This window comes from Aquarana catesbeiana, linkage group LG08 (genome assembly GCF_042186555.1).
Source record: "Aquarana catesbeiana isolate 2022-GZ linkage group LG08, ASM4218655v1, whole genome shotgun sequence".
In the NCBI taxonomy this organism is placed as follows: domain Eukaryota; kingdom Metazoa; phylum Chordata; class Amphibia; order Anura; family Ranidae; genus Aquarana; species Aquarana catesbeiana.
In genome coordinates this window covers 90,641,453-90,668,380 of record NC_133331.1, presented here as the reverse complement: position 1 = coordinate 90,668,380, position 26,928 = coordinate 90,641,453, and the positions used below count along the sequence as shown (strand labels likewise).

General features: G+C 42.3%; 1 protein-coding gene across 3 annotated transcripts in view; it reads right to left on the bottom strand.

Moving 5' to 3' along the window:
- The window catches only part of CNNM2 (cyclin and CBS domain divalent metal cation transport mediator 2), a 222,134-nt gene that overhangs the window by 19,094 nt on the left and 176,112 nt on the right, over positions 1–26,928 (bottom strand). For all 3 annotated transcript variants that reach the window (XM_073596129.1, XM_073596127.1, XM_073596128.1), the window contains 3 exons: positions 12,795–12,932; positions 9,906–10,075; positions 4,333–4,426 (listed from right to left, as the gene is read on the bottom strand). In XM_073596129.1, the coding sequence (XP_073452230.1) occupies positions 4,333–4,426; positions 9,906–10,075; positions 12,795–12,932 (402 nt within the window). The remainder of the gene's footprint in view (positions 1–4,332; positions 4,427–9,905; positions 10,076–12,794; positions 12,933–26,928) is intronic.

Genomic DNA, 26,928 nt, shown 5'->3' with positions numbered 1-26,928 from the left:
TAGGCCTTACAATCCCCTATTTCTTCCCCTAACAATAATCCACTAGAGAGCAAATAACACAGCATCTCTATTTAACATGCCCGTTATCAAATTTATATAGATTTGACTTAGGAAAGTTTCTAATTTTTCTCAGTTGCAATGTTTGCTGGGTATTATTAGTAACTCGCGATGGGTTTCATTAGATGCCTGGAAGTCTTCATGAAAGCAAATTGCAGCAAAAGTGAACACCGGCAATCTAATTTTTAAATGCAGACAACTTCTAGCCAGTTTTAATTGTTTCAAATGCCATCACCACAGCCGACATTGAGGGAAGTGTAGGGGTGATATATGTCTTCATTGTAGGTGATCTACATAATATAGCTTTCACATCAGAATGAAAAGTTTATATATTTGCCATGTAGTTTTGCTGACTTGTGCTGTAAGACACTATGTGAATTGCCCTGAACAAAACAGCAGGTCAACTCACCCAAAACGCCACATGCAGGAGGTTCTTTCAACACTATGGGATTGATTACCAAAGAGTAAGGTTGGGTTCACACCAAGATCGCAAGCGGCTCACAGCAGGGGTCCCTATTCTTCGTTTCAGGCCCCAATTTTTGCCTGAATTCGGACCTGAAACGGAGCCAAAGTCGCACAGGACCCCTGTGCAATTTTCTCCACAGCTGGTCAGTCTCCTGTCATGCGAATTGGATCCGGTGAAACTTGCATCCACTTCGCACTAGTGTGAACCCAGCCTAAAGGCTGTTCCCTTAGCAAAGAGTATGCTGGCAAATTAAGTGAACAGTTCAACCTAAATACCCAATCATGGGTGAGGGAAAGTAAAAAACAGGATTATCAGTACTTGATGGGGTATTCAAAGTAAAAAGGTCCAATTTATTTACTTATACAGGCCTTACAAGGGCCGAAGTCCGAACGATCTGTCATTAGAAAATTTAAAATATGTGCATTTTGTAATCCAATGATGCCACCATTGATTTTGAAATTCAACCAAGCCTTTAATTCCACCTCCTGTTACGGAAAAGAAAATTTGTGGCCGGGAATCTTCTTTTCAGGTCATGCACATTTCTTTTTCTATTTTATTTCTCGCACGATTCTCCCAACATTCTCCTGATCACACAAATTGGCCGTTGCTGTGGCCCCATAAATGGTCGAAAATTGAACGATTATTCAAAGGTGCGATAGTCGGACAAATAATCGTTCAGCATTCGGCACGTTTATGGCCAGCCTTACATTCATTTGGCTAAGTGACCAGCCCTTACTGATAGTAAATCAACCCCAATAAGGCAGTGTGGACAAACTATGGATTTTCTCATGTCCGTGTATTTATGTCTGCACTGGGAAATGGAACAGTATGCAGGACTTCTCACGTGAAAGGCTTCAGGATGCTTTTTGATAGAATATGCTTACTCTACTCACAAACACTGTTTACTTTGGTATAGAGCTTAATAATGGGGAGAAATACAATAAAAAATAATACAATAAAAAGCTGTAGTCTGTACTTGACCATTTAACTATTAAGAGGGTTAAGAATACATCTGTGGCTAAATTAAAAAAACAAAATTTAAAGTGACACTACACGATAAGACTATTTTAGAATCATGCTTAGATATTCCCTATTTATTGAAGCTGTACTGAATTTTTCATTAAATGCTTTCTTATTGTTTTTTTTCAGCTCTCTTTCCTGTCCTGCATGCACTCCCAAAGCACACTTACTTTCCACCATCAGTGTTGCTTTGCAAAAAGCAGTACATGTTAATTGTAGTCAAGTGCACTGCTCTATGCACAGTGCAAATCCCCTAATCCATGCGTGTGCTGGAATCTCAATAAAAAATGTCAGTTCCCCCCACTACATCCCACCTCCATGACCTAGAGAAAAAAAAAACAAAAACATAAGTTTGTAGTCCATCTCAGGAACGGCATGAAAGGGTGGCTATGTTCCCACATACAGTGGGTCCATCGAGAATCGAGAGTTCGCAGTTGGTTGCTTACGAAAGGAACTCTTCTTGCAGGTATCGCTGGTTTCTGCCTTCTCCTTTAGGGGCAAAAACATGGTTTTGGATGTAGGCACCCAAGGATTATCCAAACAAGTATTCACCCTCTAAGGGTAGCCACTTTGCTTCTTACAGAGAAGTTCCACTGACACACAGTATCCCCTTATGTGGACAGAAAAAGTGACCACTTGTGAAAGCTGCCTTATGAAGCCTTTCAAGGCATCAACCAAGAAACGCAAGGCTTTCGGAAAGTATTCCAGGAGCTGTCAAATGGCAGGATCGTCTGGGATTTAATCCTGTGGAATGGAGCATATGCTTTGTCCAAACCTTTAAAAGACTGGAAAAACACTCAACTCCGGCTGTAGAGTCTCTCCTATTCTACTGGAACTGCGAAGGGTTCAAGTAGGAAACGGTTAGGTAAACCAACAGGACACACGATTTGTCGTAGAATTCCACCTTCATGGGGTAGTGGGGAGCAAAATGCTTTTATAGTGAAAACACTTTTTCTGGGTTAGCCCTATAGGCATACATCACTTTTATAACTGAGGATGCACTGGGATTTGTTTGGCAGCTGCCAGGCCCAGAACCAGTGACTGTAAGGGAAGAGGATCCCAGCAGCAATAACAAAATGTATTTGCACTTTTGCAGCCAAACTGGGATAACACCTACTTTGAATTTGTTACATGTTCTCATTCACACGGCATAACTTAAAAATTGCAATTTACCTAATAAAGTAAACTTCTAGCAGCTAGTCTTCTTGCAAGGTATGTTAATGAAAGAACACCAGTCCTTAGGACAGACTGACATTTAATCAAAAATCCTTTTATTCAGCCACGATGCCTTCTCCTGACGAACATTTAAAAGGTAAGAAATACTTTTTTGGTATGGTGCGAGAATGGGAATACATAACATCTAGTGGGGTTCTCAAATTTTACTGCAAAAGTGAAAATACACTTGAAGGCTAGTGTGAAGCACCATCTGCTAGTAAGCCCACCGCAGTCTTCTGTGTCTGAGACAGCCCTAGACCCAGAGAAGCCTCCTGGGAGGACCTGTCCATAAGAGGATTCCAGATACTTAGCAGATTTCACCTCTGCCTCGTGTTCTGAAAAATTTTCTTTGCCACCCAATTCTTCCTCAAAAGGTGAGAAGGGGAAGGAGAGCACCCATATTTATGTCCCAGACATTCCAAGCCGGTGAAAATCCCTGAGAGAAGTTCATGCAGTCCATTCATGGCTGCAGAAAATTCCTCCCTTGAAACAAAGGAAGTGAAGTACTGAAACAGTGGAAATACTAGATAAGGGCAGGAATTCAGAGCCGACCCAACCCTTTGGGGAGCCATTACAGGGTGACCTGTAAAAGGGAGCCCTTCCTACCTGATAGAGGGATCTGGAACCTACCCCACTGTCTTTACCCCCATCTATCTTCCTGCTGGCCTACCAAGGTGCGGGGGGGGAGGGGGATAAAATAGACCTCTAAATACCAGAGGGAGGCTGCTACCCAACTGAGAGAATGATGCTGAGCAGACTGGGGACCTTTGGTATGGTGTACCAGGATCCCCACATTATGAAGGCTCAGGAGCAGCTACGGGAGTATAATGTGCCCGGTTTCTGGCTGAAAATGGTGCTGATGCATGTGATGACTTTGTACCCGAAACTGCCCAAAAACTCCCATAACACAAAGGAATACTGCCCTGGGGACTGCCACATTGCTCCACTGACATACAGAAGCACTCACCATATCCATAGTTGCAGAACCAGCAGGCCCTTTTTCACCCATCATGGCAGGCGCACCCCACAGGGTCATCAGTCACCACTGGCTCCCACTGCTGTCAACCAATGCCAGTGAGAGGGGGGCAGTGCAGACCCTCTCTGTGCATCTCAGACACACATCGGCATCTCAGAAGTGAGCATACACAAGTGCCCCAGAGCAAGCAGCTTGCTATGGGGGCACTCAGCAGGAGGGAGGGGCCAGGAGTGCCGGCAGGGGACCCCAAATAAAGATCAGAGCTGCTATGTGCAAAACCATTGCACAGATCAGGTAAGTATGACATGTTTTTTTTTTTTATTTGCACCTTTACAAACACTTTAAGTAGGCACTTTCAGGATCATTACTTAATTCTGCTGCCACTATTTAATGCCTGCAGTTCTACTTAATGCTTTCCACATAGCATGCATCTCATGCTTGCATAAATGGATTTACATACTGATGATTGATGCCATTTTTGTTAGATATACACAGCACATAACATGTACCTACATAGAGGCTTACAGCTCCACAATAACTTTACATAAAAATTTGATGCAAGTCAGCAGCAGAAACAGCTGTAAAAAGACAGTGCTACCTGGAGATGCTGTGAGTGCCATCACACCGTAGTAGGAAAAGGCACCGGCTTCAAATTTCATCCCTTCCTTTCCCGCTTCCACTTCTACTTTCCCCTGCGGATGAACAGGAATTAGTCTCTTCATCAGGGACATGCAAGTAGAAACATTGTGAAAAACGCACTGAATATTAATATATATCTGAATATAGCTATTGTAAGGAATCATATTTTCATTCTCCAGCTATCAGTTTTTAGTACAGAATTGAAAATTATGGATTGCTATAACACATGACCACATTTTTTGCTGGTACACACATCTAATGCAGCCAGGATCTCAAATATATAAGTGTAAAAGTGTGCAAGTTATTTTGTGTGTGTTTTTTAAGCAGATTTCTTATTTGAACAGTGGTTACAGAAGAGAATGGGTAATTGCACTTAGTCCATCTACTGGTTATTTTACAAATATCTATATTTAAAAGTACAACTAAAAGGTAAAAACTTTTTTTAAATTTTGGATGGAGTGTGGGGAATTAGAACACCTATTAGATTTTAATTGCTGTCTGTGCCCCTGTTAGGAAGATTCACCCTCTCTATTTGTCCTGTTTACCATTATCACTGAAAGCAAACATAAAAGAAATCCCCACATTTTGGATGTCCCCAAAAAAGTAATAGAGGGGAAATTTTCAAATGGGGACACTAGTTCTGGTGACCTGGGGTCCCCAAGGGATTAGTTTAATTTTCAGGGATTTGAGCTCACTTCCTGTTTTGGCAATGGGACAGGACGTGAAGGTAAATCTCCCCACTAGGACACAGATGACGAAAAATAAACCGAAAGGGGTTATGACCCTCCCATTTTATTCATCTTTTTTTTTGATTGGCTTTCTGATTAAAAAAAAAAAAAATTATGGCCAGCTTCAGTCACTAGATCTGAAAATATGCACACATCAGGAGCTCTAATTTTACTTGCTACATTTTTGTTCCAGGTCTATGATTCCAATGAAATTGAAGCCAGAGGTAGTCCGTATATTAGCTTTTGCAGAGGATGCTCATGGAAGCCCAATGTTTTCCTAATGACAAGGGGCATTTAAAGTGGACTTACATAGTTACATAGTTAGTCAGGTTGAAAAAGAGGGAATCAACAGAAGGGTAAAAAAAAAAAAACTTATACAATCCTATATTCACAATCCTATACCCGCTTTTAATCCAGAGGAAGGCAAAAACCCCAATAAAGCATGATCCAATTTGCTCCAGCAGGGAAAAAATTCCTTCCTGATCCCCTAAGGGGCAATCGGATATTTCCTGGATCAACTTCACCTATAAATATTAGTATCCAGTTAAATTATGTGTCTCTAAAAAGAATTCAGGCCTTTAAAAAAACCTACCGAGCTGGTCAGAGCCAGCTCTTGATGAAGTCTATTCCACATTTTCACAGCTCTTACAATGAATAAAGCCTTTGTGCATTTAGAGATTTAGATCTCTTTTCCTCCAGACGTAAAGAGCGCCCCCTTGTCCTCTGTGATGACGTTAAAGTGAATAACTCAACACCAAGTTCACTATAAGGAACACTTACGTATTTATACATGTTGATTATATCTCCTTTTAATCCATCTTCTCAAGAGAGAATAAATCTCGTTCTTCTAATCTTTACTCATAGCTGAGCTCTTCCATGCCTCTTATCAGTTTGGTTGCCCTTTCCCTGCACTTTTTTGTGAACTGGTGCCCAAAACTGAACTGCTTATTCCAGATGAGGTCCTACTAATGATCTGAACAGGGGAAAAAATGATGTCTCTCTCTCTGCAGTCCATGCCCCTCTTAATACAAGAGCAAAATCCAATTTTGCTCGCTTTGGAAACTGCAGCTTGGCATTGCATGCTATTAAGCCTATGATCTACCAGAACACCCAGCTCCTTCTCCAATCATCGACTCCCCCCAGCTGTTCTCCTCCTAGTATGTAAGATGCATGCATGTTTTTAGCCCCCGCCCCGTGCATAACTTTACATTTTTCAACATTAAATACCATTTGCCTCCTAGTTGCCCAATTAGACAGTGCATTGAGGTTGGCTTGTAAGTTGGAGACATCCTGTAAGGATGTTATTCCACTGCATAGCTTGGTGTCATCTGGAAACACTGAAATGGTACTTTTAATCCCACACCCTATATCATTTATAAATATATTAAAAAGTAAGGGTCCCAACACTGAACCTTGGGGTACACCACTAATAACCTTAGACCATTCAGAGTATGAATCATTAACCACTACTCTCAGATTATGGTCTTTTAGCCAGTTTTCTATCCATTTACAAATTGATCTTTCCAAGCCTGTAGACTTTACCTTACACATGAGCCGTGTGTCAGGAACTGTGTCAAACACTTTTGCAAAATCCAAGAATACTATGTCCACAGCCACACCTTTGTCTAAGGTTTTACTTATCTCCTCATAAAAACATATTTGTCTGACAACTTCTGTCTTTCATGAATCCATGCGGACTATTGCTTAAAATATTTTTTTTTCTAGCAAGAACTTGTTCTTTTATTATTTATCTTTTATAGGTCTTTTATTAACCACTTGCTTACTGGGCACTTAAACCCCCTTCCTGCCCAGACCAATTTTTAGCTTTCAGCGCTGTCCCACTTTGAATGACAATTGCGCGGTCATACAACACTGTACCCAAATTACATTTTTATATTTTTTTTCCCCACAAATAGAGCTTTTTGGTGGCATTTATTCACTGCTGTTTTTTTTTTTTTTGTTAAAACAAAAAAAGACTGCAAATTTGGAAAAAACAAAAAACAGTTTTCTATATTGTTATAAAATTTTGCAAACAGGTAATTTGTCTCCTTCATTGATGTATGCTAATGATAAGCTGGCACTGGTGGACACTAATAGGTGGCACTGGTCTGCACTGATAGGTGGCACTGAAGGGCATTGATAGGTGGCACTGATAGGCAGCACTGCTAGGTGGCACTGGTTGGCACCGCTAGTGGGCATTGATGGCATTGGCAGGCAGCACTGGTGGCACAGATGATGTGGCTGTGCCTCTTCGGGACCGATGTCCCTTTCACAGAAGCCAGTGATCGGCTTTTTTTTCTCCTCCGCTGTCAGTGTGAGGAGAAAAAAAAAAAGGTTACCGATCTTCTGTTCACATTACGTGAACAGCTGTCATTGACTGACAGCTGATCACATGGTAAGGGGCCGGGATAGGCCCCTTACTCTGATCAGCCGAGTCTCTCTGACTCGCGAGCGACCAACAGGGGGCACGCGGGGAGTGTGCAAAGGGGTGGCCGTCATCTGGCTATATAGCGCGGACGCTAAGCAGTTAAACTCGCCAGTATCTTCCCAACTATAGAAGTTTAACTAATAGGTCTATAGTTACTTGTTAAAGACTATGATCCCTTTTTAAATATAGGCACTACATTGGCCATACGCCAATCCAGTGGTACTATTGCAGTCATTAAAGAGTATCTAACAATTGGAAACAATGGCTTTGAAATGACAGCTCTATTCTTTTAGGACACATGGGTGGATGCCATCTGTCCCAGGTGCTTTCTTCATCTTTACTATGTCTAAATATTTCTGGACAAAAACAGTTTTGAGTCATAATTGTTCATTTGGGATTGTGTCAATATCATCCCTATGATAGACTTGAGCTTCTCCATGAGCTTAAGAAGGTATTTAATAAATTTGTGTTCTTTGTCCCCAATCACCCACTCTAGATTATTTTGTAAAGGGCCTACATGCTCAAACCTGACCTTTTTACTATTATTAGATTTGAAGAATTTTTGGGGGTTTGTCCTACTTTCCTTTGCAATCTGTCGGTTGTTTTGAATTTTTGCAGCCTTGATTTCCTTTCTACAAATTCTGCTATATTCTTTGTAACATTTAAATTATATTAGTGTTCCTTCATTTTTATATTTTTTTGAAAGCTCTTTTCTGATTATTTATAGCTTTTTTAACTTTGGACTTGAGCCACACAGGTTGCCATTGAAATGTACACATAACCTGAATCAACAAAGAACAGGTCAGATTTACCACTTGACATTTTTAAGTAAAGAAATTTTCTTGCAAATAAAAATAAAATATGGCTTTCTTGTGTGATCTAAAGTCTAAAGCAGGCTGTCTGGATTACATGTGTGTCAATAGGTCTACCTGGGTGAGAGAGATCCTGCCTAGTATAAGCTCTATGAAATAAGGAGACTGGCAAGGTGCAAAAAGAGCAAAGCCTATATAGGCAAGTGTGGGCAGCTACTTAATAATTACAAAGTAAACCCAGGAACATTTTCCAATCATAAACATACACGTTAAGGTTATATATTAAGCAGTTCGCTTTCATGTGCATAACTAAAACCATTACAAGCAATGATAGAATTACATTACACAACCACACATGAATTTGAATACCCAAGCACTTCTTGACATGGGGGCTGATGTCACACACTCAAAACACAAAAGCTAGTGCATGGGTTCAGGGAGAAGGTTATATGCAAGCACCAACTAGATTGATTTTGATGCTGCTGAAAAACAGAATGCTGGGGGAGCATAGGGAAAGGAAGTTATATATAGGGTCAGGGTTTAGGTGAACATATGCAGGTGAGCATATGCACAGTACAGGTCAATTTCAGATCAGTTCCTGTAATCCCTTGAAAAAACCGCACTCTGGAGAGGGAGAGACAGCATTCTCAACTGATCACCATTATATGGTTTACAGGGAAAATGCTTATGATGGGGGATAACTGTGTGCTAGTTACTGCTTTTTTGTACAATTACTGTCTGAGGCAGCTTCTGGATCTTGCTGTAATGCCTACCTGCAGTATAGTATAGTCTACAAAGAGGTTCTGGGCCTGGCTAAGGTGCCTGGAAGGGGTGCCTGGATTACAAGACTGGCTCAACAGAATTACAAAACCTAGTAAGTTACGTAAGCATGTACAAAACATTTCAAATGTGTATTCAGCCTTTGCTAGGGGTTCAGCTTTAAAACCAAATTTTTAACTGTCAGATGCGGCAATCACACACATATCCAATTCTCAGTTACCGAATACTTGTAAACAAGAACTGAAGACCAAAAACAGTTTTTAGTGCGATTACCTGAACTCATCCGTGTAAATATCAGAAGATTGAGCAGACCTGAGCACAGCAGTATGTATATTTTGTTAACTGAGAACTAAGAATGGGCAGTACAAGGCCAGATAAGAGTCTCTGTATCTAATCAGTGATAAACGTCCAAAGGTTACATTTAGAGAAAATCTTTATAAATCCTTATTGTACTTTACAATCAAGCATGGTGATATAGCTGCAGCTGATAATTACATCTACTCTTACTGCTAGATACCAAAGAATCTTATCAGCATTTTGGGCCTTTGATAAACAGTGTTTACCAGCTTCATACCCAGTATATCCCTAGCGTATTAAAACCAAGTCAAAGGTTATATATCTTGATTGTTTTATATATAACTATATATAAAGCTGCCTGTATCAAAGAATGTACAAAATAATGTACAAACACACACACACACACACTCCAGTAAATTATTAATCAAAGCATCCAATGTATGGCAAAAAAGTTAAAGAATGTAAAGCTCCCCGCTTCCAGCCTGACCTGTAAAACAAGCACAAAGTAATCCACCGGCTTATTGCGCTGGTAGAGGTAGTATTCAGGAGACTTCTTGTTTCTGTCATCAAATTTTAGTTCTTGGATGACGTTGGGATGTTTGAGCAGCCTCAGAAGAATCTTCTCTGACATCTGACATGAACTAAAGGCATCAACTTCTGTCGAAAAACATACCAAAGCCAATTAAACACACATAGCCAAGAGGGTATTAACAATTACCCAAAGCAGATTTTTGATTCCAGGAACTAGTTTATGACACCTTAACAGATAACTAAGATTGGAAAAAAACTGGAACAAAGGGGCCAATAACCATAATGATCTCCTCATTTCACTTTTCTATGTGAACTATGACAATGATGTCTGGACTTTGGCTACTACGATCAGTGCTTCAGTTTTCCAAAGCAGCTTCATTATATTTGGTATCAACAGAAGATCAGTGCTGAAATTTCAAGGCTGATTAAATAAAGGATTTGAGAATGTTTACACAATATAATGTTTGTAGGTTCAATTAATGTGCACATTAAAATTGGTAAACAGTGATTTTTCTTTAAACTGCTCATTAGGAACTGCATGTGAATCACACAGGATCGTGCTGTGTGTTCCTGTGCAATCCACATGCAGTTTGATGTAGGGCGATTTCAGCCCGTTCATTTTGAACGCAATGTACATGCCCCTTGTAGTGTCTTGGGTTCTTTCAGTGCAGAAAAGAATGCAGGTCACTGCACACAGTGTGAAGCCGTAAAGGCAAACTGTCAGAGTAGCTATGTTAAGATGCAAGCTTTACGTCTATCGCACTGGCCCATTCCTCTTCACCTCTACTGAGTCACTAATCTGAAACAAACCAAGTAGTCAGATATGTATCAGTACATCAAATCTGCATGCTTGTTCTGGTCAGTGACTCACTAAGTAGTGAAGGGAGGATATATATGACCACTTAGGAGCTAGCAATCTTAAAAAACATATCAGCAAGGCCTGACGATCCCCTCTCCAAAATATCTAGCTCTGCCCCTCACCCTGGTCATTTATCATGCTTTTTTTGGAGCATTTATTATCCAGAACTGGGATCCCTCATAGTGGATGGGACACCCATGTGTCTTTAAACTCTAGTATACAATTAAGGATGAGCTCCGGCATGTTCGCACAGCCCACGTGCAGAGCCCGCCAGGAAGTCGGCACTGCGCTAATCACAGGCAGTGAGACATTTCCTGATCTCTGCAGCCCCGCATCAGGACAATGTCTCACTGCCTGTGATTAGCGCAGTGCCGACTTCCTGGCGGGCTCTGCACGTGGGGTGTGCGAACACGCCGGAGCTCATCTTTACATAGTTACATAGTTAGTCAGGTTGAAAAAAGACACAAGTCCATCCATTTCAACCTTAAAAACAATAAATAAAATAAAAAATATCGTACAATCCAATATACCCAATTTTATACCCTCAGTTGATCCAGAGGAAGGCAAAAAACCCCAGCACAGCATGCTCCAATTTGCTACAGCAGGGGAAAAAATTCCTTCCTGATCCCCCAAGAGGCAATCGGATTTTCCCTGGATCAACTTTACCTATAAATGTATACAATATACAATAGATCTCACTGATGGAACTCCAATGACATGCCATAGAAATGAAACCTGGCCATACACGGTTTGAATTTCGGCCATTTACTAATTACCCAAATTAGTGGGTGGCCCTGTTGCTCCCCTCCCACCCAACATCCTGTGACTGAAAATTCAAAGGAGCCAGGTAGAAAATGGTCAGCTGAACAGCAGCTGCATCCAATCAAATGCGGCCATTGTTCAGGTATTCTGACAACAAAAGGCAACGCATGAGATTCATCCATCCACACTGTATATAGCTAGGATGGGGGTATCTTTTATATTTTTTCTAAAATCGAAGTGTATGGCCAGCTTTATTTGCTTAGCGGGCCTTAATAACAAACAGGCATTGATAGACTTTTTTAATACCTTTTTACTTCATTTAACTCTATATAGCTATTTATATAGTGTAAATAGTAGTTTGTTTTTTTTTTTTACATTTAAAGCGGTTGTAAACCACAGACATTAACTCTGAACAAAGCAGATTGGAACAATCTGCATTTGTCTCAATTAAGAGCACTACGTTTATTTCTGTCTGCTGCTTTGTTCCTTTGCTACCAGCATGAATCACTTCTGACAAGTTTTCCTAACACCAAGAAAAAAAAAAAAAAATGGTGACAGGGGATGGATCTCCAGCTGACAGCCTCAGCTCTGGCCCTGTGTGCTGTGTTTGGGGGAGTTCCTTCCCTCCACTCATCTCTCGGAGATCTTCTCACTAAGCTGTGCAGAGTGTAACCTCAGCTCTTCATTCCCTTTTTTCTGATAGCTCAGACAAGCTTATATATTCTGGACCTTGAGTGGATGCAGAGAAGAGAAGACTGCAGATAAACGTATACAACTTATGTAAGAGGATTTGTTTCATCTCTGTGTATGATCTGAGGCTAGTCACTTCACTGAGTATATGTAGGGGTTAACAACCACTTCCCTTTTAAGTCATGCAATAAAATGTAAACCTTACATACATATGTTTGTGGAAATTAGAAGAAAAATAAACAGTTCCCAATTAAGCGTATTTTCATTTTCATTCATAAAAAATCCATCTCGCATGATTTTTTGATGCATACAGATTGTAATGCAGCGATAAAAAGTCTACTAGAGAACAGGTGTTGACCTTGGCTAATGTGTTGCATTTGTTTTGAAAAGAATGTCAGATGCTCACAGGAAGCAAGTAAGCGGGAACAGAGGGGACCATTGGGAACAAGTCCAACCTTCACTACCCTCCCATCTCCAGTCAGGAACCAGCGCCAAGATTGTTGGTGATCTCAAACTGTGATAAGCTACACTTGCCTGTTGCTAAGAAACGGTGCATAGCCAAGAGAAGCTGTGGTGATATTTTAACCTTCATTTCGTTATCGGTTTGCTTAAAAGCGGAGAAATCTTGCTTCCTCTCTCGGTGTGTTATTTTCTTTTTCGTCCTGTTATCAGCTAATAGAGTTAAAGGAGAAAGGGGAAAAAAAAAAAAAAAAAAGGAACATCATTAAGTGTAGTCTGCAAATCTACAGCCTTTATTACATAATCACAAGTTAAATTGACATCCTGTTTAAGCATAGTACACACGATGAGATTATCGGACGAATGATCATCCGTTTTTTTTTTTTTTTTGGAATGTTAGTTTCCAGATTGAAAATGAAAAGGTTACTAAAGTATGAAAATTCTTGTGATGTCATGTGTTGTAGTGTATTTTTATTGTATTTTCGGACAAAAACTGTACTGATTAAACTAGAATCAAATGATCTGGTTTGGTATAGGAAAAGTTTTGTTTGTCCCTTCGGAAAATTTCAGACGAAAGCTGTGTACTAACAATTAGATTATCGTACGATCGCTTTGAAAGCGGTATTTGTTTGTACGATTTTCTGATTGCATGTACAGGCCTTAAATCTTTATAGGTCTTATTCAGTAAAAAGGACTACAATGATGTTTTTAGGGTAGTAACATAAAGAATCCAAGCAGGTTTAGTGGTGTGGGACCAGTGAAAGGTACTCTGGAAAGGAACACTTGTGCTGGTGGGAATATGGTTGACATGGATATGAGATGATTGATATGGGGGTGCTATCTGCTCTACTCTACGGGTGCACATTTGTTTTTTTTCCCACTTTATTTGTAGTTTTGTGTACTCTAAAAGTATTCCCATAAGATGTTAGGTGATAAAATAATATAATGGAACAGAAACCTTCTCTATACTTTATGCTTATTTGGTTGTGTGTTCCACTTGTTAGATACCAACTGATCGAAATGGACCGGACACCATGTGTAGTGCATACCTTGCAACTTGTGGTTCACATGGTGCATAAGGAGGCAAGTGTGAAGAGAATACTGGATAAAGATCAATAGTGAACCTCTTCCGTAAGTCTTCAATTCCAACCATAGGCGTGTGCACATGGTGTGCCGGGGGTGCCAAGGCACACCCTAATCACCCCATGCGCATTAGTGTTATCGCTCTGTGTAGCAGCAGGAACATGGGAAAGATCTCCCTCTTACTGGCTCTGCCATAAGAGAAGTGTCTATGATCTTCTCTTTCACTGTGCTGGCAGGGAGATCAATGTGCCGGGGGCATATATATGTAGGCATATACACATGCATGTGTGTTTGAGCTTAAGGGTGCACACCCTAATGCAAAAGGCTGCACACACCTATGATTGCAACACAGAAGCTATTGAAGCATTGTGGCCTTATTCTTTATAATGACTGCCTCACACGCTGGTCAAGTACATTCAACATGATCGCAAGACTCCTCAAACTGAAAAAGAGTCAGTCTGCCAAATCGCAAACATAGGATGGGACAGCTTGCTCCCTAGTGAATAACAAAAGCTCACATCATTGCATGACCTAATTGCTGCCTTTTGCAGAACATACTAAAACTCTCCAGAGTGACATCATGCCCATGTCCCTGCCCTCTTTGATCTGCTCAGCCATCTTGAGGACTTTAAACAGAACACTAGCTACCAAGACCTTGCCACAATTGCACAGAAGATGAAAGGGAGTGTGAGCCAGCATTTTGCTTCATTCTTAGATCACCCCAAACAGCATAGAGCAGCATATCACAAAACATAAGAAAGAGCTTTTGCACCAAGTTGCCATTGGTGAGGACACCGCAACAGATTTTTGGCTGTCAAAGAGTGACACTTTATAACCAGTTAAAACCTTTTGAATTAGACCTGCTGGCTATGCAAGCTTCTCCTCCCGCATTTACAGAGAGGGTATTCAGTGTTACATGTGACCTCTCTAGAGGCCGGCCGAATAGAGCAAGGGTCATGTTGGCACAAAGTGCCTTCCTTAAAATGAATTGAAACAAAGTGTTTTATTATTCTCTTCAGGTATTTCTAACATAAGAAGCATACCTAATACTTGTGGGTTGTGCTTATTGCGATAGGAAGAATCAATAGTTCAACAGTTTTAATTGTCAATTAAATTCATAGGAAAAATGCATAGGCTGAGGCTCAGGCTACAAATGCCATTAGTATATGGATAAAACAAGAACCACCACTTTTTATCAACTTGCCTTGCACTCGCTCTCTTAGCATTGACAAACTTGACAATATAGGTAAATATCACACTAATGAAAAAGAAAAATAGATTAGTAACAGTCAGAAAGGGCAGCCTTTGAGCCTTACCTTACGCCGGGGTCCTTGCCCCAGTAGTCTTTTAGTGTGATATTTACATCTAATTATTGTCATTGCGAATGCAAAGAGAGAGAGAGAGGAGTTGATAAAAAGTGGTGACTGCTATAATCCAGTAAATCCACACACTAATGGCATTATTGTACTTTTTCTTTGAATGTATCTGAGAATTAGAACTGTTGAAATAATAAACTGACAGTAAACTTATTCTTATTGCAGAAATAAGCATTACCCTCAAGTATTAGTTTATTATGCTGTGCCTGTGCCAGACCGGTAGTAACAGTGCCTGTGCAATGTGCTGCTGTCTGTATGTGCTGTACTTGGCCATGTACATGTACAGCTATGGCCAAAATGACACCAATATTAATAATTTTGACAATGTCTGCCAGTGCTGCTTCAGTGTTTTTAGATCTTTTTGTGTCAGATGTATCTGGTATACATGATCTAACATTTGTGTCAGATCATTGTATCTGGTAAAGCATTCCATAAGTGTCAAATGTTTTTATTGACAATTAGATTAAGTTTATGCAAAGAGTCAATATTTGCAATGTTGACCCTTCTTTTTCCAAGACCTCTGCTGTAATTCGCCCTGGGCCTGGCATGTTGTCATTGTCAATCAACTTCTGCACCACATCCTGATTCCTGACTGATCTGGAACCAGCACTGGCAGTGGCACTGTCCATTCTTGCATAATCAATGCTTGCAGCTTGTTAGAATTCGTGGGGTTTTTTGGTTCACTCACCAGACTTTTGAGGTCAGATTGACCATGACCACAGGTCCACCACAGGTTCACAAAGGGATTAAGGTCTAAGTAGTTTCCTGGCTATGGACCCAAAATTTCCGTTTTTTGTTCCCACTTCCCCAAACCACTTAGAAAATCACTTTTGCCTTATGGTAAGGAGCTCCATCATGCTGGAAAAGGCATGGTTGTTCATCACCAAACTGTTCTTAGATGGTTAGGAGAAGTTGTTCTTAGAGCCTGAGGATGTTTTTGTACCATTTATTCATGGCTGTGTTCTTAGGCAAAATTGTGAGTGGGCCCACACTCCCTTGCTGAGAAGAAGCCAACCGCACACATGATTGTCTCAAAATGCTTTACTGTTGGCATGACAGTCATGCAAAGAGTTCTTATTTTTTGGGGGGTTTTTTTTGGTATTTTTACATTAGCCTTTTGTCAAAACAGCAATATTCTTGCTGAAATGGTTTTACTTAAATAAAGATGTTATACGACGATTACATTTTTGTCTGTAGGGCATGTTCAAACCTAATAATTAATAACAACATATTGGATTTTTCACTCCAGCAGTAGTATATAATGAGTTTGGAAATTGTAGGGAAATGCATTACAATTTAATTACACCCATTCGATTTTAGACAACTATAAGTTTTAGTCGACTAAAATGTACTGGAGATTTAGTCGACTAAATACGACGTTCTAAAACACTTGCAGAAGACTAAAATAGGACTAAAACTAAAATGCCATTTTAGTCCTAAGACTAAAACTAAATCAAAATTTGCTGCCAAAATTAACACTGGCTGTCAGTGAGGTTCCGCTGTTGATAGCTGAAGTGTAAATGAAGTCCCGGTGTCCTATCGAAAATAGTCCCCCATTGGATAGTGTCTGCCCTCTATTGCGCAAGCGCAGTGCCTGGCATCGGATAGTGTCCGCCCTCTACTGCGCAAGCGCCAATGGAGTACATAGGACACTCCGAAAATCAACAGCTGAGCATTACCTCTACAGCTTAAATACGTACAGCAAACACGCCCATAAACGTTGCTAAACCCACCTTCACTTCAGTAAACACGCGACGCAAGTCGCTCCGACTTAGAAAAAAGGTTCCTGTACTACTTTGGGGGCGACTTGCATAGACTTCTATACAGAAGTCGTTTTGCAAGTCGCCGTGGCAGTCGTGTGCAGGTGGCCTCGGTGAGGCGACCTGCAAGTCGTGCCGCTTCTAGTGTGAACCGGCACTAACAGCTAAGATAACAGAAACCAATGTGCAACAAAAAAAGAGAAACCCATCCATGCAACCTAAAGATAGCCATAGGTGGTTTAAACCATCGATGAGCAGGCAGTTGTACCGAACTTGATCCATCGATCGACTTGCGTACAACCAGCATGCCGGATTTTTGCAGTCAACGTTCATGGGGGAAACAAGCGATTTCCTTGTAGTAAAAGAAAATTGCATCATCTTTGGACTGCCTAAGATTGTTATACTCAGTGTTAGTCCATCACAGAATATTCAGGGCGTGTTAAGGAATAAAAATCCTCATAAAAAATATCTCCTAGATATGTCATCACATTCAGGTTTAGCCTGGATGCAAAAGCATAGCCTTTCATAACAATAATCATCCAGGAGAGAAATACCAAGAGCAGAGATTGCGATGTCAGCACCACAGACACTGCTGTCAGGTTCATTAAGTACCGGTTCACACAGGGAGAACCCGACTTACAGAGCGACTATGCAAGATGATTTGCACACTACTTCAGCATAGAAGTCAATGCAAGTCACCCTGAAGTCGTCCCAAAGTAGTACAGGAACCTTTTTCTAAGTCGGAGCAACCTGAGTCGCTCCTATTAGAACAGTTCCATAGTACAGAACGGAGCGTGACTTGTCAGGCAGCCAAGTCGCCTGACATTTGCCCCTGTGTGAACCGACACTTAAGCAGAGTACACTCACCCAGAGTTACAGACACACAATATACCTCAGCATTAAATATATTGCACCAAGAGTTATGGGTAAACAATATGCCATAAAAGGACTTAGGGGCATACAATTAACCTCACCAGGAGCTTGTGAAAATAAATATACCTTACCAAGAGTTATGGGCACACAGTGCACCTCACCAGGAGACAGGGGAACACAATATACCTTTACCAGAAGTTAGGCATGTACAATATACCTCACCAGGCGTAAGAGGCACAGAATATACACTATACTGTCAAATGTATTGGGACACCGGCAGGAGGGATTCCCGCATCAACACTGTCTATCCGTGGTTGCAGGAAAGAAATTTGCTCCGTGTATGGCTGGTGTTCTGTCAAATTAGCCAGCTCCTCAGAAACTCCAACCACGTCACTTCCGGTTTATTTCAACCATCAGTAATTGGAGATTTTGACAAATTGCTGTTTGGACACAACACCGGCAACTGAATACAGTCCGATACAGGAAGATTTAGATGTTTTGACAGCACAGCGGCTAATGTGGACAAAGTTGTCGCCGCCTCGGAGGCGGCCATTTTGTTGGCTAGTATTGGAGAGGAGTAACAATCTCCGCTCATAATATCACGCACCAGACTGTATTCGGTTGCCGGTGTTGTGTCCAAACAGCAGTTCGTCAAAATCTCCAATTACTGATGGTTTAAAGAAACCGGAAGGTAAGTAGTTGGAGTTTGACTGGTTGGCTATTTTGACAGAACACTGGCCTAACGCTACACCCTATATGAAAAAAAATGTTATTGTTGCCATATTTGTTCCAATTGGAGATTTACAATCACTTCCTGTCCCTCTGTCCCCAGGAAAGGGAGCAAAAAGAAACCTCTCCAATAAAGGTCAGACAGTAATGACAACCTTACAAAGAGTTATATCCTTCTGAGTTTTTTTAAAAAGGTTCTAGCTGGAGCTGGGTTTTATATAAAAAAAAAATCTAATTGTCTAATAATGGATCCACTCTATATCCCTATGAAAATAGCACAGCTAAAATGTTTGTTTCTTTCATTTTCTTTTTTTATCACAAATTGTTTAAAACTTAATACTATTCCCATGGATATTCACCATATCCACATTTCCTGCTGCTGCTGGTAGCAATACCTGATTGCTTGCGGAGGTCATGTGACTTCCTCCCATGTAACAATGCAGGGGGTTTAGCTGTCAATCACTGGTGTCCTGTCAAAATAGCCAATTCATCGAGATCTTCAATCACGTCAATTCCAGTTACTCTAAAGCATCAGTAATTGGAGATTTAGATGACTTGCTGTTTTAAACAACACCGGCAAGCATGTACACTCCTGTACACGATATTATGAGCGGACATCGTTAGTCCGCTTGATACTAACCAACAACATGGCCGCCTCCAGGGTGGCGACAACTTTTTCCTCCTTAGCCGTTGTTTAGTCAAGACAGCAAACTCTTCGTGTACCAGAGTGTATACGGTTGCCGGTGTTGTGTCAAAACAGCAACTCGTCTAAATCTCCAAATACTGATGATTTAGATTAACAGGAAGTGACGTAATTGGAGCTCTTGATAAATTGGCTATTTTGACAGAACACCGGGCTCCAGAAGTGTCATCCGACAAAGGGAGTAATGTCACGTGACACTTCTGGCTCTCCCTAACTGGACACTGGGCATTTTAGTAATGACTGTGATGGAAGAAGGAGTAGGGGGAGATAGTTGGCAAGTTGAGTATTAGTGCACTCGGACACTCTTTGCAAAGACACTGTCACTTTACCCTCAATAGGCAAGATAGTAGTGTCTCTTTATTGAACTACAAGCACTAGTAAATAGCACGGCTGATCAAAGCTGGCCGCTCTGCTGTTGGCCAATTGCCAGCTCCTCTCTCTCCACAGTGACTCACCTGTTGATATCCTGCTAGTCAGTCCTGCCTACTTAAGCCGTCCAGTCCAGATGATCTCTGCCTTCGCCACGGTCACGTCTATAGAGACGCTCCCCTGTGTTCCCGTTAAAGACTTGCTTGTCTGACATTCCTTCTGGCTCCAGATCCTGCTTGCTGTTCTACTACGCTCATCTTTGGCTCCCTGACGTTTTGGCTTGTCTGACTAACCGGTTCCTGAACTCTGGCTATGTTTTGACTACGTTTACTTGGTTTACCTTTTTATTAATTTTATTATTATTATACAAGTGTGATTTAACTGTACTTTTGTCTCAGTCTGATTCATGGTTTCTGACAGTAGGCGAAGGCCATGAATTCAGAAGATGCAGTCAATCCACTTGTTGGTAATATTTTTTCCAGATTGGATGAGCAGAATCACCGAATGGATCAGTTTGCCATGGCGATACAAATCACCTGGAATCTCCCACTGTGGCTGCACCGGTACAACCTGTGTTGCAGGCCGCCCCTGCTGCTGTTCCAGTCTCTGTGCAGGCACCCACCTCGAGTATTACCCCTATAAGGAGGTATGTCTGGTTCCCCTCTGCTTCCCCAGCGATTTGGGGGTGATCCAGTCCAATGCAGAGGGTTTCTCAACCAGGTTGAGATATACTTTGAGATGCTGCCCCAGGCGTTTCCCACGGACAGAAGCAAAGTAGGTTTTGTGATATCTTTGCTTTCTGAGAGAGCCTTGGCCTGGGCAAACCCTCTATGGGAGATGAAAAAAACCTATTGTCTTGAGTTATCCAGAGTTTGTGGCCTCTTTTAAAAGGGTATTAGACATTCCCGTATGCTTCGCTTCAGCTGCCAAGTGCCTCATGTCCATCAAACAGTATGAGAACTGTTGCCAATTACGCCACTGAATTCTGTACTCTGGTAGCAGAGGTTGCGTGGAACAACGAGGCCCTCATGGCTGCTTTTTCTCATGGTCTCTTGGATACCATCAAGGATGAGATAGCAGCCCGAGATATACCCACTGACCCGGAGAAGTTGATCACGTTTGCCATCCTCATTGACTCCAAACTCCGAGAAAGACTTCCTTTTAAGGAGCGCTTGAGGAAGCCTCCTGTACATTTGTCTCCGAACTTTGCAGTCCCACCCTTGCCTCCCTCACCTTCCATGCCTCCTGGTACAGAGTCGGTCTGTGAAGATGAACCCATGCACTCGGTCTTCACGCGTCTCTCTGCGGAGGAGAGAACGCTTAGGAGGTGGGAGAGATTGTGCCTTTGTGGCCAGGCAGGTCACTTTTGAATTCTTGTCCTACCCATCTAGGGAATGCCCGATCCTTGAGGTCCTGTCTCGGACAGACCTTGGGTGGCAATTGCTTCGTCCCCAGTTATCCTGAAGGATAAGCCCCTGGTTTCGGGTACCCTTTCTTGGGCTGAGTCGTCTGTCGAAAGACAGGCTCTAATCGACTCTGGGGCTGCAGGCCTGTTTATTGATGCCGCCTTTGTATCAAAAGCACTTGATTCCGCTGCAGCTGCATGACACTCCCCTTGCCACTGAGGCTCTTGACGGGAGACCTCTACAGCCTGCCCATGTGACTCATGAGACTGTTCCATTGTCCATGGCTGTAGGGGCCCTTCACCATGAGATAATCCAATTCCAAGCTATTTCCTCAGATAAGTTTCTGCTGGTTATCCTTGGTTACAGAGGCACAACCCCTCTTTTGATTGGCTCCGTGCTGAGGTTCTCTCCTGGTCGCCACAATGCAAAGTCATGCTTCCAGAAGGTAGCTAAGGTCCTGTGCACCTCTTCACTCTCCTCCCTGCCGGAGGAGTACTGCAATTTTAGCAATGTCTTTGACAAAAGGTCAAGCCTGTAGTTTGCTTCCACACCGGTTGTATGATTCAACCTGGTGCCATACCCCCTCGTGGCAGGGTTTACCATTTGTCAGTCTTGGAGGATAGGGCCATAGCGGAGTATGTTGCAGACGCACTCTCGAGGTTTCATCCGCAAATCCTCATCTCCTGCTGGTGCTGGTTTCTTCTTTGTGAAGAAGAGTGGTGAACTGAGACCTTGTACTGATTATAGGGGTCTCAATCGTTTCACGATTAAGAATGCCTATTCGATTCCATGGATTTATTTGACCGCCTCAAGGGAGCAACGGTTTTCACAAATCGTGATTTGAGAGGGGCATACAGCCTCATGGGGATTAAGTAGGGCAACAAGTGGAAAACTGCTTTTAATACCTGAACAGGCCATTATGAGTACCTCGTAATGCCTTTTGGCCTTTAACGCTCCGGCAGTTTTCCAGGAATTAATGATGTCCTCTAAGATTTGTTGCAGTTATGTGTGGTGGTTTATCTCGACAATATCCTCATATTTTCCAAGTCCCTGGAGAGCCACCACACAGATATCAGTTGTGTGCTTCAGAAAGAGAACAATCTCTATTGTAAATTGGAGAAGTGTGAATTCCATCGTGAACAGGTTAAATTCCTGGGCTAGGTCATTTCCACTGCCGATTTCTTGATGGACCCAAAAAAACTTTCAGCAGTCCTACAGTGGCCCCGACCTGTGGGTTTAAGGAATTAGAAAAAATGCCCCAAGGGATAGTGCAGGTAAGAGGGTTGACAAGATATAAAGAGACAAAAATACTAAAAAAAAGTCTCTGGTCAAGCTCCTGACTGATGTTAGCATATCCTGATCCTACGTTACCTTTTATCCTTGAGGTTGATGCTTCTGAGACTGGAATTGGCGCCCTTCTGTCTCAACGTCCTACCTCAGAGCGCTATGCATCCTTGTGGCTACTTTTCCCAAGAAATTGTGACCTGCGGAGTGCAATTACGAGATTTTAAGCCCTGAAAGAATGAAGACATCTCCTCGAAGGTACCACTGTGCTGGTTCTCATTACTGACCATAAGAATCTCACATTCTTGTCTGAGGCTAAACGTCTCTCTCCCAGAAGGGCGCAATGGGCTCTTTTCTTGTCTAGTTTCAATTACATTGTCTCATTCTTACCCGGTACTAAGAATGTAAGGGTTGAGGCTTTGTCGCAACAATTTTTCTCCACTTCCAAGATGGAGTCTGTTCCGGTTCCTGCGATTCCTCCTGATCGTAAAATACGGTTCGCACCAGTCTCACTTCTCTTTTGGGTGACAAAGTTCTTGCCGCTCAGGTCCATGCTCCTCCTGAGAAACCTTGTGACCGCTGTTTTGTCCCAGAAAGTCTCCGTACTGCAGTGCTCCAGACTTGCCATTCTCCCAAGGCTGCTGGTCACCATGGGAAGAATCAACTCTTTTGGGCCATTTCCCAACAATTTTGGTGGCCTAGTCTATGTGCTGATGTAACCGCCTTTGTAGCTGCCTGTTCTGTGTGTGCTCAGAATAAGACTCCACGACAACTTCCAGTGGGCCTCCTACAACCCATACCCAATGGAGTGAGGCCCTGGACCTACCTGTCTATGGATTTCATTGTGGAGTTACCCAATTCCTAGGGCAACACAGTTATCCTTATGGTGGTTGACCGGTTCTCGAAAATGTCCCATTGTATTCCACTTAAGAAGTTGCCCACTTCTAAGGAAATGGCTTCCATTTTTGCTCGGGAAATCTTTCGCTTACATGGGCTACCCAAATGATCGTCTCAGACAGGGGTAGTCAGTTTGTGTCCCGGTTCTGGCAAACCTTTTTGTGCACAGTTGGGAATTCAGCTTGCTTTCTCCTCTGCGTATCACTCGCAGTCTAATGGGGCCGCAGAACGAGCCAATCAGTCTTTGGAGCAATTCCTACGTTGCTATATTTCTGAGCATCATAACAACTGGTCAGAACTTACCGTGGGCGGAGTTTGCTCACAATAGTGCCTTGAATTCTGCTTCCCTATTGTCCCCATTTATGGTGAACTATGGTTTCCAACCTTCCATGTTGCCTGACTCATTTGTTCCGCAGAGTATTCCTGCGTTAGAGGAGCATCTCCATGGTCTTCGCGCCACTTGGGCACAAGTCTAGGAGGCTTTGCGACATGCTAATGATAGGCACAGACTCCATGCTGACCGCAGAGGCCTGCCTGCGCCTTCCTACCAGGCTGGGGACAGGGTCTGGCTGTCATCTCGCAACCTCCAAATTAGTGACCCCCCTCTGAAGTTCGCACCTCGTTTTATTGGGCCTTTCCTGTATTAACCCTGTGGCTTACGCATTAGACCTTCCTTCTAATATGCGTATCTCGAATGTATTTCATGTCTCTTTATTAAAACCTTTGGTCTGCAACCGCTTTACCTTCTCGGTGCCTCGACCTCACCCTGTACAGGTTGAGAACCATGAGGAATATTAAGTACAGTGTTGACTCCCGTAGGTTCCGTGGGCGCATACAGTACCTGGTACATTGGAAAGGGTACGCTCTTGGGTCTCATCCTCGGACGTACATGCCCCTGTCCTCCTCCATGATTTCCATAGACGTTTTCCCCTCAAGCCTGGTGGTCCTCCGAGGGGGAGGGGTCATTGAGGGGGTACTGTCAGGGCTGGGCTCAACCCTTCCTTCTCTGAGCTGGCCGCTCAGCTGTCGGACAATTGCCAGCTCCTTTTTCTCCACAGTAACTCACCTGTTGATATCCTACTCGTCAGTCCTGCCTACTTGAGCCGTCCAGCCCAGATGATCTCTGCCTTCGCCTTGGTCACATCTCTAGAGACGCTCTCCTGTGTTCCTGTTAAAGACTTGCGTGGCTGACATTCCTTCAGGCTCCAGATCCTGCTTGCTGTTCTACTACGCTCATCTCTGGCTCCCTGATATTTTGGTTTGTCTGACTATCCGTTCCGGTTCCTGAACTCTGGCTATGTTTTGACTAAGTTTACTCTGTTTACCTTTTTATTATTAATGACATAAAAAAGTGAACATCCAACTATACCTAATTAGATTGCCAACATCCCTGATACAAAAGATAGAAAAAGAGGGGATGCCCCCAAAATAATGGGACTTTAGCGGCAACAAAGCAAAGATAAGATGTATTATTATTATTAAACAAGTGTGATTTAACTGTACTTCTGTCTCAGTCTGATTCATGGTTTCTGACAATCTCTATGAAAACACAAAGTCTGATTGGTACAATCATCTTCTATTAGTGCAATTCATTATTCACCGTAATCTTGAAACATGACCTGCATGAATAACACACACTATAAATGGGTGCATGCAGGGTCAGACTGGGACTCTGGGAAATACCAAGAAAATGCGAGTCATATTGCCCCACTGCATATAGTGGGTGTGTACTGTTGTGACTTCTTGCGGAAGTATAGCTGTTTTAGATGCATTGTTTAGGCTCTATTCACACTACTGCAATTTCAGATGCGACTTGACAATGGAAATCACATTGTTTTTAATGGTGCCCAGATTTCTGGCAGTAGTTCCTTTAAAGTGGAACTATAGGCAAGACTTTTTTTAGGATAGAGTAAGGGAGGGTTATAATCCATGTCAGGTTTTTTTTGCCAGCTGTGTCCTATTGGGGAGATGTACCTTCACTTCCTGTCCCATAGCCACAACAGGAAGTGAGAGGAAATCCCTGAAAATTAAGGAAATGCCTTGGTCATGTCATTATCCAAGTATGGCAAGGCCCATATTTGGGAAATGACTTGTCACTGTGTGGGAGAGGGCTGATGGGGAACTGAGAGTTAAGACTCAGTGGCTATGGATCTGCCCACTGCTGTGCCCTTTTAATGAAAATTAAAGCTGACCTGATGAGGGACTAGTCCTTCAGTTCTCCATCAGGATCCGCCAACCACAGTACAACACTTCTTGGCCATGTGCCTGTCAGTGTGATGGGTCCAGTGGCCAGGGAAGGAAGGAGGGTAGAAGTTCACTGGGGAAGGGGTGTCCAGTGTGGACACTCGGACCTCAGTGCAGACACAGACAGATTCATGTACCTGTCACAGTCACCTTTAGTGCTATGCTCTAATGACATTCTAAAGGCTATGATAACCTATAAGAATTCCCCGATTATATCAAGGCACAACAGCACATTACAAAACAAAAGAGATTTCCCAACACACTTACCAGCCAGCATGCAAAACAACCAAATTGTTGACCCCAACAATTTACACTAAAAACAGGGTTTCGTTTGCACGCATTTACAAATATATGCATAAGACACAGTGCCCATGCCAAGGGACCTCTGTATATACTGCGGTCCTTACTCTAAATTTCCATGGTAGGAGCACATATAAGAATGGATACATTAAGGGCAGTATGCCTGGAGGGAGCCCTCCTTAAAGGCACAGGGATGCACATAAAGCCCAGAAAAAGTACAATGGTAGCTAAGGCATCCAGTGCATCCCTGCACCCAAATCAACCAACTGTACAAAAAGTGGCCACCACCCTAACCTATAACTGGCCTTGGTAGCAAGGTGCACATGGAAGAGTAATGCACATCAAGGACAAACGAGATTTCCCGACACATGTCAAAGACAGTTTGGATGCAGGGACGCACTGGATGCCTTTGCTGCCATAGTGCTTCTGCTGGGGGTCACGTTCATCCCTGTGCCTTTGTGTCTGGCGGAAATCCAATTTCTCTCCAGCAGGACTGGAGCACTGGTCAGTACAGAAGGGAAAATAGATGGGGAAAAATATCAACAAATTCTTGAGGAAAATCTGCTGCCCTCTGCCAGAAAGTTGTCAATGGAAGGTTTACCTTCCAACATGACAATGACCCAAAGCACACAGAAAAAATTACCACACAGTGGTTGAAGAAGAGAAAGGTGAATGTCCTTGCATGGCTTAGTCAGAGCCCAGACTTAAACCCCATTGAAAATCTGTGGAATGACTTGAAGATTGCAGTCCACAAACGATCACCATCAATTTTAAGGGAACTTGAAGCAGTTTTTGAAAGAAGAATGGGCAAATATTGCAAAGTCTAGATGCACAAAGTTAGCAGAGACATATCCTAACAGACTAAAGGTCGTAATGAAAGCAAAGGGTGGCTCAACAAAATACTAATAAAAGGGGGTGATCCTTTCTCCAACTCTGTAATTCAAACTTTTTATTTTTTTCTGACATGTTGATGTTATATCTTTCACTTGGATGTTATAAGTTGCACGTAAAGTAAATACAGCTGGATAAAACAAAAACTGCCTGTCTTCATTTCAGGCTACAAAACAATAAAATGTGATTATTTTAAACGGGGGCGATTCTTTTCTATAACCACTGTATAATAAAATATAAAGGAAGAGGCCAATCCTTAGAAATTGACCCCTTGGTCTAAATGCAAATGAGTCT